Source organism: Leptosomus discolor, chromosome 5 (genome assembly GCF_034619465.1).
Source record: "Leptosomus discolor isolate bLepDis1 chromosome 5, bLepDis1.hap2, whole genome shotgun sequence".
Classification (NCBI taxonomy): domain Eukaryota; kingdom Metazoa; phylum Chordata; class Aves; order Leptosomiformes; family Leptosomidae; genus Leptosomus; species Leptosomus discolor.
The window spans coordinates 16,850,507-16,862,702 of record NC_141395.1 but is presented as its reverse complement, the minus strand read 5'-3'; the positions used below and the strand labels follow the sequence as shown (position 1 = coordinate 16,862,702).

The 12,196-nt window shown below is 41.2% G+C and overlaps 1 protein-coding gene across 1 annotated transcript in view; it reads right to left on the bottom strand.

Moving 5' to 3' along the window:
• Positions 1–11,872, bottom strand: part of SMARCAL1 (SNF2 related chromatin remodeling annealing helicase 1) — a 36,931-nt gene extending 25,059 nt beyond the window's left edge. Inside the window, exons 1-6 of the mRNA XM_009961121.2 lie at positions 11,002–11,872; positions 10,285–10,335; positions 7,330–7,590; positions 6,113–6,163; positions 2,092–2,272; positions 980–1,130 (exon numbers count right to left, since the gene is read on the bottom strand). Of these exons, the coding sequence (XP_009959423.2) occupies positions 980–1,130; positions 2,092–2,272; positions 6,113–6,163; positions 7,330–7,590; positions 10,285–10,335; positions 11,002–11,872 (1,566 nt within the window). The remainder of the gene's footprint in view (positions 1–979; positions 1,131–2,091; positions 2,273–6,112; positions 6,164–7,329; positions 7,591–10,284; positions 10,336–11,001) is intronic.
• Between the last annotated feature and the right edge of the window lie 324 nt (positions 11,873–12,196).

The window sequence follows — 12,196 nt, the reverse complement described above, 5'->3', positions numbered from 1 at the left end:
GGAAGCCAGGCCCCAAATTGCTCCCAGCAGGGGAACACAGAAGCCATGGATTCAGGTTAGGTGTTGACCCAGAGGTCTACAGGCCTTTGAAATACCAAACATGAGCATCACTCCCTTATTCAGTAAACAATTTTCTTTTCTTGTCATCCAACATTTTGTTGTGCCACTGGACATGAAAACACTCGCCAAGATGCTCTAACAACCTGGTTACAGCACAAAACCAGCAAATCCTGATCAATACACTTCTCACCAATGCAACGCTCCAGGGAAAGCTAAACTCCCACCCTCTCCTGCTCAGATATAAAATTACCTAAAACCTCTGGCTCAGCTTTTTCTCCCACAGTGAATATTTCACTACCCTACGGCAACCCAACAGCCTCAGTGTACAAGCCATGATTTATTTCAAGATACATTTCCCAGTCATACATGCTTTCTTGGGCTTCTGATCCACATTAATAAAGGACTTTGAGGAGTCAGCAGCACACAATGGACAAGCCAAAAGACATATTACAACAGACACTTAATGATGATAAGGGGGCCTCTTGAACAGAGCGGAGAATCCCAGCATCTGGGCTTCTATTCCAGCCAAGGGACTGTCAAATACGGCTATGAAATGCTTGAATACAACAGACAACTATTGCCCTTGACACTGATGAGTAAAACACACCCTTGGAGCCAGATGACTTGCAAGAACAAAGTTAAGAGAGGGCCAGAGGAGATACTTTTCTCCAGATCTCCCTTTTTCCAACAGATCAGCTGGACTACAAAAAGAAAAATTGGCCAATAAAAGAAATCAGGCATATACCATACAGTCAACACCAAGCAATCTCACCCCCCTTCAGCTTTCTAAATGAGTACAATTTTTAATTTCTTCCCCTTAATATACACCTTTTCAAAATTTTAACTTGTAGAGTGCAACACAGCATAACCATCACACATGGCTCTACTGGCCACCTGCACATGCTCAAGCTCACAGTACCTCTGCCCATGTGAACCTCACAGAAGAAGGAGTCACCACCAGCAAGGGCCATTCCTTTCGGTAATAGGCAGCAATGCAGATCGCCTGGATGGTCTTGCCCAAGCCCATGTCATCCGCAAGAAGTAAACGTCCATTTCTTAAAATTGCGAAACTGCGGAAAATAGAGAGGAGAAATAAGTAAGAGTCAAGAAATGGGTTACTATCTGTCCTGGCAGCCAAGATGAGCACAACTCATCACCAAGCCTATAATGTGGATCACCTGGAAGTGATCTAGGTTCTTCAGTAAATTGGATCTTCTCCCTTAGTCTTAACACAAGTGAGCAGCTCGCTCAAATCTCTCAAAGCTTGGAAGGTCCTGAACATAGTGGTTCAGCCCGGTTCTTAGAGACTTTGATTTCATATGAGAACTAGTCATTACAATTTACAATTACTTAAAGCACATTCTGTCCATGATATTACTCACATTCTGTCCCAGAGTTCATCCTGGCCAAGCTAAGAAAATACTATTAATAACAATGCCACTTCAACATCAGTAAGTACAGACCTTTCTGGATTGCATCTTGAAGTCAACAACTAATAACCATGTATGATGGGGACAGCAACATTTAAAGTTTATCTCTACATACAATTAATCATTCTAAATCTTCCAGGGCCTGAGTCCCATTTCCTGGCACTTTCCCATGTATAGCTAATATTTAAAAAGCAAGAGAGATGCATTTGTGGGGAAAAAAAAAAAAAAAAGACATCACCGTACAAAATAAAAAAATCATATGATAATTAGGCACATACTGAAACACAAGAAGGAGATCAGAGACGTATCATTTGAACAATTTTATGAGACTAGCAAAATGCTGCTTTCCTCTTGACTCACGATGAAGAACTCTAGCTAGAAACAGAATAGATGTGTCACCCAAAGAAAAAATCCTTTTAAAAAATAACCAACAAAACAAACCACACCATACCAAACGACCAAGAGTCTAGAATGCCAGAGTGTAACAGTCCAAGACTCTGGAGGAACATGGAGCCCTCCATGGAAGAGAATGTAGCCTGGGCACCAATAGACACAATTCTAGGCAAGTACTAGCTCTTAACAGCATGCTAAAAGGACATACTTCACACCTTCCCGCTGAAAGGGCATGAGGCTCGTCACAATTTTGGAGTCCACTACTGAAAGGTCAGCATCAGGAATGTCTGTCTGTGATGTAGATCTCTGTATCTGAGCGGCAAAGGTTTGTATTACTGCCTCGGGCAGCGGCTCCACTTCTACTGACACAAGACTCTGTAACACTTCCACTGCAAAGAACAGAGCAGTTTATTATTAGAAGGGGCAACATATACACAACTTACATTACGGATGTCAGGGCATGACCCTTGACCTAATCAACAATATTATTTTCCATCCTGAAACAGCTCAAGAAAGCACTGCATCATGCACAGGTGGTGGCCTGTCCTCTTCCTTGAAGTCTATTTCAGAACCACATGATGAATCACATCTCCTCCCCTCGTATTTAGACTTGGTTATAAAAAACGGAAAGTCTGATGCCATCATTCAGAGATGATTGCTACTAATACAGCTGGAGCTGGATTATTCACACTGAGGGCATCTTAGGGCATAGAAGACTTATTTCACTCAGAAATAAAAGTATAGATTTAAACAAAAGAGCTCCTGAAGCCTAGAAGGCAGGGACATCTTTATCTTGACCTTGGGATTCTGCACTAAACACTTCTGGGGTCTCCACCATTCCAGAGTGATCAGGAGTGACCCGAGACACAGTTACCTGAAGAATATCACACATCTTCAGCTTTGAAAAAAATCTCTTCTTCTGTTCTCCAAATTCACACAGGTTTGGCTCTGTCTGCACTTTATCAACCCTCATTTACCACATTTGGATAAGAAAACAGGAAGCACCTCAAGACTCAGAGAAACTGCTCTGGTACCACCAGCAGCAGCACTCTGACAACCATCCTTCAGGGATATGATACCAACAGCAACACCCTGCTCAGCTGGTGTCCACTGCTGTTCTCCTGGACAGAAGTAGCTTGCAGGCCAGAATCAGCCCACAGGCAGCCACTTGAGTCCCTCCTAACTACTGTTGTTTCAACCATGAAGCCTCTGAACTTTATCTGCGGCATAAAACCTTCCCAGTCCCACTAAAAGGATCCCCAGCCTCCATTATGCAAAGACCTCAGGGCCTTCATCTTTTCAACGCATGCATCACAACAAGCAAAGCATTAGGGCAATTCTCCTCCTAGACAACCCTATTTCAGTGCCCTCCAGCAGCCTCTCTACCCCATCCCAAAAAGAAAAAAGTATTTCTTTTTAATCCAACAGTAAATTTCTATGAAAAAAATTACCAGTTTAAAACATGCAGTGAGCTGGGATCAGGAAAACATGTTTAATAATCAATCTTTGACCACTGACTGAGAAACAAAAGACACCTCTACACTAGGAACACAAACGCATTTTTATGCATTAAAAGATCCTTTATTGAAGGGAGCAACACTTTTTAATTTAGTGGTTGTTTTGTATATGAAGTTAGGAAGACATAAAACAACTCTGCTTGCAAAAACAACCGAAATAAGAACTCACTATACCAGCAGTAAATGCACCTCCAGAATTCAGTTAGGTATTTTTATGTCAGTTATCTCCAAGAGGAAAGCAGCAGGATGGACCCCTGCCATACGAAGGGGGAAAGCAATTCCAAGAAATATACATATGAAAAGATTTCCATTTGTGGCTGGGCAATGACCAAACTTTTTAAACTCTCCAGTTTCATTTATACTTCTTCAATAGCAGGAACTCTCTCCACCCTACGTACAGCACAAGCTTGTTATTACACTCACAGACTGAGCTATGTGTTAGCATAATTGCTACAATTTGCTCACTGATAATTCTGTTGCTATTGTTCCGTACATGAGCTGGGAGAGTGATTAAGATATATCTGCCACCAGCATGATTCATCCAACAGACATTTTTTACTGAAGTGACCTTTATATAAAGATGACTGAGCAACTAGGCAAAGAGACATTAACCTCAACAAACAGTTCCCAGCTAACAGATCTCTGCTGGAAATGGCAACCAGCCTTTTAAATTCTTTTCTTTTTTTTTATTTTGACGTAGGTACAAAACAAATGCTGGCACAAAGCAAATGCTGTTCCTCAAAAAGGCACGTGCTAGAAGCCTCAAATGCCCTCACAAATTACACCCTGCAAGAAAATTTACAGAAATTTTTTCGCTTTCCTCAAATCTGCGATATTCTGAATACTTCATGTGATGTATACAACTGCCAGGCAGCATGGCCAAGAGAGACAGACTGGGAGCTAACGTGTTTGCTCAGACTGCTTAGCACGTGCTACAGGATCAGGCCCTTTGCACATACAAAAGGCCCTTTAGCAAACTGCGAGAGATCAACAGCTCTCAATGAGATCAGGGCCTCTCAACATCCCAGTCCAGGAGCTTCATAATAGTCTCCACCAAGACACACTCACTTGTTTCAAGATCTGGTGTTCCTACAAGGCCACACCACGTGACCTTCAGCCCTACAACCATTACTAATGTTAAGACATGCATCATAGGAGCATGCAGATACTCAATTATTAAACATGCATTGGTATCCTGTGGAAGCAGGAGCCCATGCTGGAGGAAAAACTACTCTGAGCAACAGCATTTCAGCTCTGAAACACTCAGTCACGCTTTCTAAGGACTTGTGCAGAGCACCTTGCTTGTTATCTTTCTGAAGCTTACCCCAATCAAATTCCACAGCCACACACCCTCACACAAGTACCAAGGTAAACACAGCAGGCTGACTGGGATGATAAATAATAATACTTAGGACTTGCGTAATGCTATTCATCTCAAAGTAGTCTATAAACTTAATTAAGAAGCAGATGTGCCAGAAGCATGCTGCTGGTACTGGGTTATTCTGCAAAGTTGCATCCATTCTTTTAAAAAAGCAAAACACAACAAACCACAGTTCTACATTTCAGTTCAGTGAGTCTCAACTTCACCAGCATTACACAGCTGCATAAAGGCAGGAGTCTACTGATCAACTTCTACCAAGAAATGAAGACTGTAGCAACAACTACGTGCTTAGATTCCACTTGCCAGGGAAAATAGGATGCTCAAGATTTTTTTTTTTGCCAAGCTTTCTTTTAAGCATCCATCAACCAGCACTAAAGCATTTTAATAGCCTATGAAATTCTGCTTCAAGAAGAATGCCTCTGCTTCAAGCAGATCTGCACACTTTGCAAGAGAAACAAGCAGCTCTTCTTGTTTGCCTCAAAATCAACTCTGCTATGGAAGCAACCTGAATTCTAACCTGCCTTGTACAATGCCTTGTACATTAAAAACTTAACATTCGCGTGCTGTCTGCAAAGCCATTATTACCAGCAGTAACATATGAGACTGGACAAAATCAGCTAAGCAGCACCCAGACTGTAACTGCGGATGAACTGGTTGTTACAGAAATCATCAGTTGACTTGAAAACCTAGCACTCTTACCTGAAAAACAAAATCTGCTGGGTGTGAAATGAAATAGCACAGCTACTCAAAGCATTTGAAATAAAACAGGCTGATACATATTTGTTTTCTAAGCGAGGGGTGGCTGTGCCAGATTATGAATTATAGACACACCAAAGGGAGCAAGGCAGGCTGGCACTGAGGATAAGGGGAGCACAGCTAAAAAAAGTCAGTAAGACAGAAAATAAGGACAGGAAGGCATGGCAGCCACCATACTGACCTCTTCAAATTTAGCAAGTGGGAACAGAGGAATCCATTCTCCTGCAACTCCTTAGTTCAAGGAGAGCTGCTCTTATAAGCAATAAAAAAATAACTTTGTGATAGTAAATGCACCCATGTGCTCTACAAAACAGCACAGAAATTCAGTGCAGTATCTGACAAAACAGAGCCACCTTCCCGATGGGCCCTTAAAGGACTGCCATGACTAACACACATTTATAAAGTTTTGAGTCTAAGCAAACAGTGTAAGTGTCTGACAAAACAGGAAGACACCTGCTTTGCAGTTCATTAGTAACTTATCTCCCCAGAGTGAGAAGGGTTCGCCCAAGAAATGAAGTTAGAATTCATTTGTCTCCCCAGAACATAGCCCTAGTCAGGAAAACACAGCTACTCACTTAGTTTGGGATAGTCCTCCAGCAAGAAATTCCACTTTCTGGTGTTCACATCTGCAATAGTTACAACAAACACTGTCATGTCTCTTTTTTTAAAAGACAATTCTCTGTCTGTAAGAACATACATCCATATCCTCTGCATTTCAGAACTGCTTTAAAAGAATTCTTACTTTGTTTAGTAATCAATTCTCCTCTGTTTGCTTTCACATTAAGCAAACAGTTTGAAAAAGGCTTAAAAGCATAAGCACACATCTGGAAGTGGCCAGAGCAAGCCAAGGTCAGCTCCTCTTAATGAGCCATTGAAATAAACCCACCTGCCCAAGGATTTTCAGAACCACTTTCTCTTCACTGCAAGAAATTATGAAGAATGTGTGTATTTGTTAACCAACAAACCCTGACTTCAGTCACTAACACAATCACCTTCAATTATACCTCTGTACCCTACAGACCATGTGCTCAGGACAGTACAGAGGAAATTCACCAATTCATCAATACCCAAAATGTAATAAGAATGTCAGACTTGTCTGGCAGGTTTATCGCTGGGTAGCACCTGCCTACAACTTTCCAGGGAAGGCAGAGTGAATTCAGAGTCGGCTGAAGACACAATGAGCCAGACGGGACCCTGCCCAAAGAACAAAGGCGGTCACTGACCTGCTGTGACACTGCACAGGTCACTGCATTACTCTGTGCCTCACTTCCCACATTACAAGTGTGAAAAATTGACATTTACCATTGAAATTTGAATGTCAACATAAAAAGTGCTCTACAGTTCCACTTGTCTCAAAAAACAACAGTAAAGCTGCTGGCGAACTCACTCTGCTCAGGCAGTTGCAACCATTATACACCACAGTAAGAGAAATGTAAGAATGTCCAACCATATTTGATAATAAAGACGAGAACTTATGCATGGTCCCTGTACTGCTGGCAAACTACCAGCACATCCCACCTCAACAGTAAATGTAATCACACTGAGTCCTGAAATACCACTTTGGCTAACAGGCCCCGAAGAGGACATATTCTGGCACAGAGTAAAGTGCAGGACACAAATACAGCACAATACTAGAACTACATGAGCTCTCAAAATCTTCACCAAAGCACATCCTCTCAAGCTCTTTCAGAGGGATGTACTCTCACAATCTCTCTCCTCTGAAGCATTCACAGCGTTCCAAAAACAGCCCCAACAATGTCACTAGAATAAAGAGAAACCTTCAGAGACTCACCATAATTTCTGGAATCCATCTGTTTGAACACTCCAATCACTTCTGCAGAATACCCAATATCAACCTCAAACCGCAAGCGAGAGATCAGCACGCACTTCCCTTTGACAAGGGCTGAGGGTTTCTTCCAGTTCTTACACATCTTCAAGAGGGATTTCACACCAATCCTACTGCCAACGAAATGAGGGCCTGATGCCAAGCCAACTGCATTTTCTCCTTCCAGTGGTGCCAGAATTACTGACGAAAGTTGATTTGCTGCTTCCACTAGGGAGACAAGCATGAGATATAGAGAAAAGACTTAATAACAGAGAACACAGATAAACTAAAGATGCACAGGATGCTTTGGGAAGAAAAGGGACATGAGGATGACAAACAAACCATGCACCTTCAAGTTTAAAAGGAATGATGATTCCCTGCCTTCACTCACAGGGACAAAGAATAGAGAGAGTAATGGCCTGGAGGAGCAGGTTGGTGGGATTTTCCACAGAGAACACAGCAAGGGCAGAAAGAACGCGTGACAGTAAGTGAACAAGGGCCTGTGCAGCATTGTCACTGCATTAGGCTCCCTCTCTGTCAGCAATCCCAAAACATGTCTCACTAGGCCAGGGCATGCAATCTGCAGAACCATATTGAGCAGTAAATTGCACACAGCCATACAGTATTTTCACTTACAAAATTGTAGGGATAGGGGCATGGCGATCAATAGTACATGCATGAAAAGATTGGAAGGTGCTTCTGCAGCCAGCAAAGGAAAAATCTAAAAATATCTGCCACCTGCCTCATGTAAATGTCTGATATGCAATCTCAGCTAGGAGGAATGCTGTATATTCACAATACTGTAGGAAGAATGCCAGGAAGGAATCTAGTTCAAAGCCCTAAATCTCCTTTGTTACAATTTAAGTCCATCACCCTTTATTCTACTGTGTCTTACAGTTAGACTTGTACTTTGCCCCAGCCATCTTACAAATCACTAGCAACCACCTCTGTCATGATGCCAGGGCACGGGGAGAGAAGGGACACAGCATTTTACAGCTGTTAGCCTGAGACCACAGCTATCCACACTAAGAAACATTCCACTTCTCTCTGTGTCTCTGTCAATCTATACCCATATGTTGTCTTTATTATTATAACTGAACTGTGATGGTTAAGTAATAAAACCCATTTTTTTCTTGTATTTTTACAGCACCAAAACAGTGAAGTTCATCCCCAAGACTCAAACTTACATGTGCTACAGTAACACAAAGATTCATAAACATCTCCAGAGTCCATTAGACTCAAGAGCAGAGGACCCCTAAGCACACTCTGCCTCCATGTATTTGTAGAGAGGCAACATCCCCTATTCGGCAGCTGTTCAGAGTGAATCCAGTCCTTGGAGTGCTGAGCTGCGCATCATTATCAACTCTGCTTCTTTTTAAATAGTCCAACTTACTGATATGCAACAAAAACATACAAAATTTAAGTTCAGTGGTTAAGATTTGAAAAGGGAGAAAGAAAGAGATTCAGATACTTGCTTCCTAATCATAAATAAATCATCTGGATTTCATCCAACTATTTTAAAATAAGCGACTTCCAGAATAAACCCAAGCATTTGAGATTTCTACTCCAAAGAAAAAGTTTAAAGGCATCAAGTGAAAGTAATTTTTAACGTAGAGGACTAAGAAACCACCAATTTAGACTTTCTCCTCCCAATGAACGAAACAAAAGACTTTAGATGCTACTGTTTTAGCATTGCATAATTAGACCGCACCTCTACAACTAATACTGAAAGAAATTGGATATTTTACTCTCTTATTTCAACATCTGTTTCTAGGCTTGAGTGCATGTTTAATTTATAGTACAAAAAAAGAAATGCAATATAGGACAAAATTATTCCAAGGAAGAAAATTAACAGTGGGAAGTTTTAAAATAATTGTCTTTACACTTACAAGACTTGAAACCAAGGCCCTTTCAAGTCAGTTCCCTTTTCTCAGGGTATTTCTTCTCCCAATATTGTTGCCCAATGTTTATCACATATTGTCTTCACTTGTCAACATGGAATTTCCCCAGAGAACTCATATATTTGACAGCTTTAAGGAAAATAGTCTGATTCCTGAAAACCGTCCTCTTCATTTGCAGGCTCCTTGGTGCAGAGACTCTGCTCTCATCTGTACTCGATACACTTCAAGCAAACCAGCAGCATTTAAATTATAAATGTGTGGCAACCCACATGGGAAGCTAAAACACCAGCACTCAACTGTAGGTTTCTCAAAGTGCTCAACACAGGCCTAATTCTGTTCCCACTGAAATCAATAGTGATTTATCACTCGCGTCAATACAATGTGCTTTTGGAAAGCTTACCTGAAGTGTTTGCCTCTATCATCTCTTAATCTCTCCAGAACAGATGACAGGAGAGGGGAAACAAAAAACCAAACCAAAACCAAAAACAACAAAGATAAAGCCATCCTTATTATGCCAAAAAAAGGCAAAACCATTTTCAGTTTCACTCAAAGCTCCGCCCCCAAGAATTAATCTTTTTCCAACACCCAAAATTAACAGGAAAAAATGTTAAAAAAAAAAAGAGAGCCATTTAAAAAGAAAATACAGGAACAGACATAGAAATTAAGCATTAGCCAGTGGGATACACTCAGTTCTCAATACACATTCCTATGTCATATCCGCACAGCAGGTATTTTTCCTATGATCAGGCTTGTTGGTTGCTGAAAAATTCAGCAATAGAAGAAAAAGTTAAACCTATGGTCAGCATTTATATTACATGAAAAATTAAGTTATTTCTAATCAACTTCAAAGTGTTAGAAAAATGTTATGAGCCAGATGCCTAAAAGATGGGCATTATGTTTGAGTAACAGTACTTTTGTTACTCCAGACAGTAACAAAGCTAAATAACAATTATGGAAGGCAGGGGAAGCGGGTCAAGATTTGGCTTCTTTTCTATCATTCAACAAATTATCATTTACTTACTGAAACTGCTGTAGTCTTCCAGGCTGAAATTCCATTTTTTCATAGCAGGGTCTAAAATAGGGCAAAATATGAATCATTTAGGGTAGAAAAAACTGCTGTCGTGAAATGTTCATGTAAGGTAAGAGCCAATTCAATCTACTCATGCAAACTTTTCAACACACATCTGAAAAACAGTATGCCCAAGTTTACAGCTACATGACGCCAAAAAAGCCATAGAGCACATCAATACTGGGACAAGAAGAATGCAGCAGCAGCTGTTCACAGGGGGCTGCAGTACAGGGCAGGAACAAAAGCAGAATACAACAAATAGAGAGAAAAGATCAGAAGCAAGCCAAAAAGTGGAGAATCCACTGCTCCCAGTAACCCAGTTAACAGAATCAGCTCATCAACTCTGAACTATGGCTGAAGTGACCCATTTTCCCATATCAATTTATAACTTCTCTTCCTCCACTCCCAAAAGACTCTGACCAGCTGCCATCAATAAACTTCTTGAAGCACTGTTCATACAGCAGGGCTTCTGATTCCTTGGCTAAATCCAAGTTCAAGCTATTTATGCCCAGAATTTCTTTCCAATTTCAGACTTTTCCAATCCCCCATTGATACCACATACTCCACCCCAGCAATAGCTGCACTGCTAAGAGTCTATAGCAACTACAGTTCCAGCAGACACTGAAATTTCGACCCAACATAAAGCAGATAACAGCAATCAATTCTTACCATAGCTTTTGCTTGGTATCTTCTTAAACACAGCAACGAGTTCAGCATTATACCCTATTTCGACCTGGAATCTGTCTTCCCCATATTTCACACATTTTCCTTTTGTAACACTATTCACTTTCTTCCAAGAGGCAGCTTCAAAGGTAGAGCCTGCACCAGCAGAGCTGGTCAGCTTCTGCATCCTACCACTGGCCTGAGAGGCACCACCTCCCGCTTCTCTTCCTGTTGGTCTGCTTGTGTTTATCAGCATTTCTGAATCACTCAGGGTGGTGCTGCTTGGTGGCGAAACATATTTTATGGCAGATTTGTTGTGATTTTGTAAATCTTTACTACCGTCAGGGTGCCCCTTATCAATTAATCTAGGATGAGATGGTTCTGTAGGGTTTTTGAAAGCTGGGTAGCATTTGGGCTGCTGGAATGTACCAAGATTAATTAAAGCTTGTTGTCCATGTTCCTGAACACCAGCATCCAAATAATGTTTATGGGAATAACTTAGAGAATTTGGGATCGTTGTAGGGAACTGCTTAATGCCACTTGCTTGTTCCAAGTCCTCTAAACAATTCTTTTGCTGCTCTCCATGTGAACCAGCCATCTGTTGGTTTGCAGTGTAATGATTATAATCTTTCTGATCATAGTTCTTCTGCTCTGCAGGACTGTTTGGATCCCATTGGTGCTTTCTAATGAACCTGACATGATTGTTTTCTTCCTTCACATTTCCCCAATTGCTTGGACTCCGTTCTTTCACCTGAGGTCCAGTGATCCCCACCTGCCCACCCCTCTGGGCTGCTAGCCTCTCTGCTCTCCTAGCCAAAGCCTTCTGGCGATTCTCTTCAATTCTTCTCTTCTGTTCCTCTGTAAGGCCTGATGACATCTTCAACAATTCAAACAATAAATCTGAACTGAAACTGCATCAGGAATTAATCACAGAGGCATCTACTTCCTTACAGGAATGGAAGGCAGTCTACAAAAAAAAAAACAACAAACAAAAAAACAAAACACAAAACCACAAACAGCAAAAAGAGACAGGAAGTTTCAACTCTGTTCCCCCAAAAATGCTTACTGTATTGATAACTCTGTATTGCTAGTGACTGAATATTACTGTAACTGATCCTACACAATAGCCTAGTAGTACAGCAAAGATATCAGACCAATGCTGTGCCATTATCAGCAAGCAGACACTGACAACTGCTGCTGG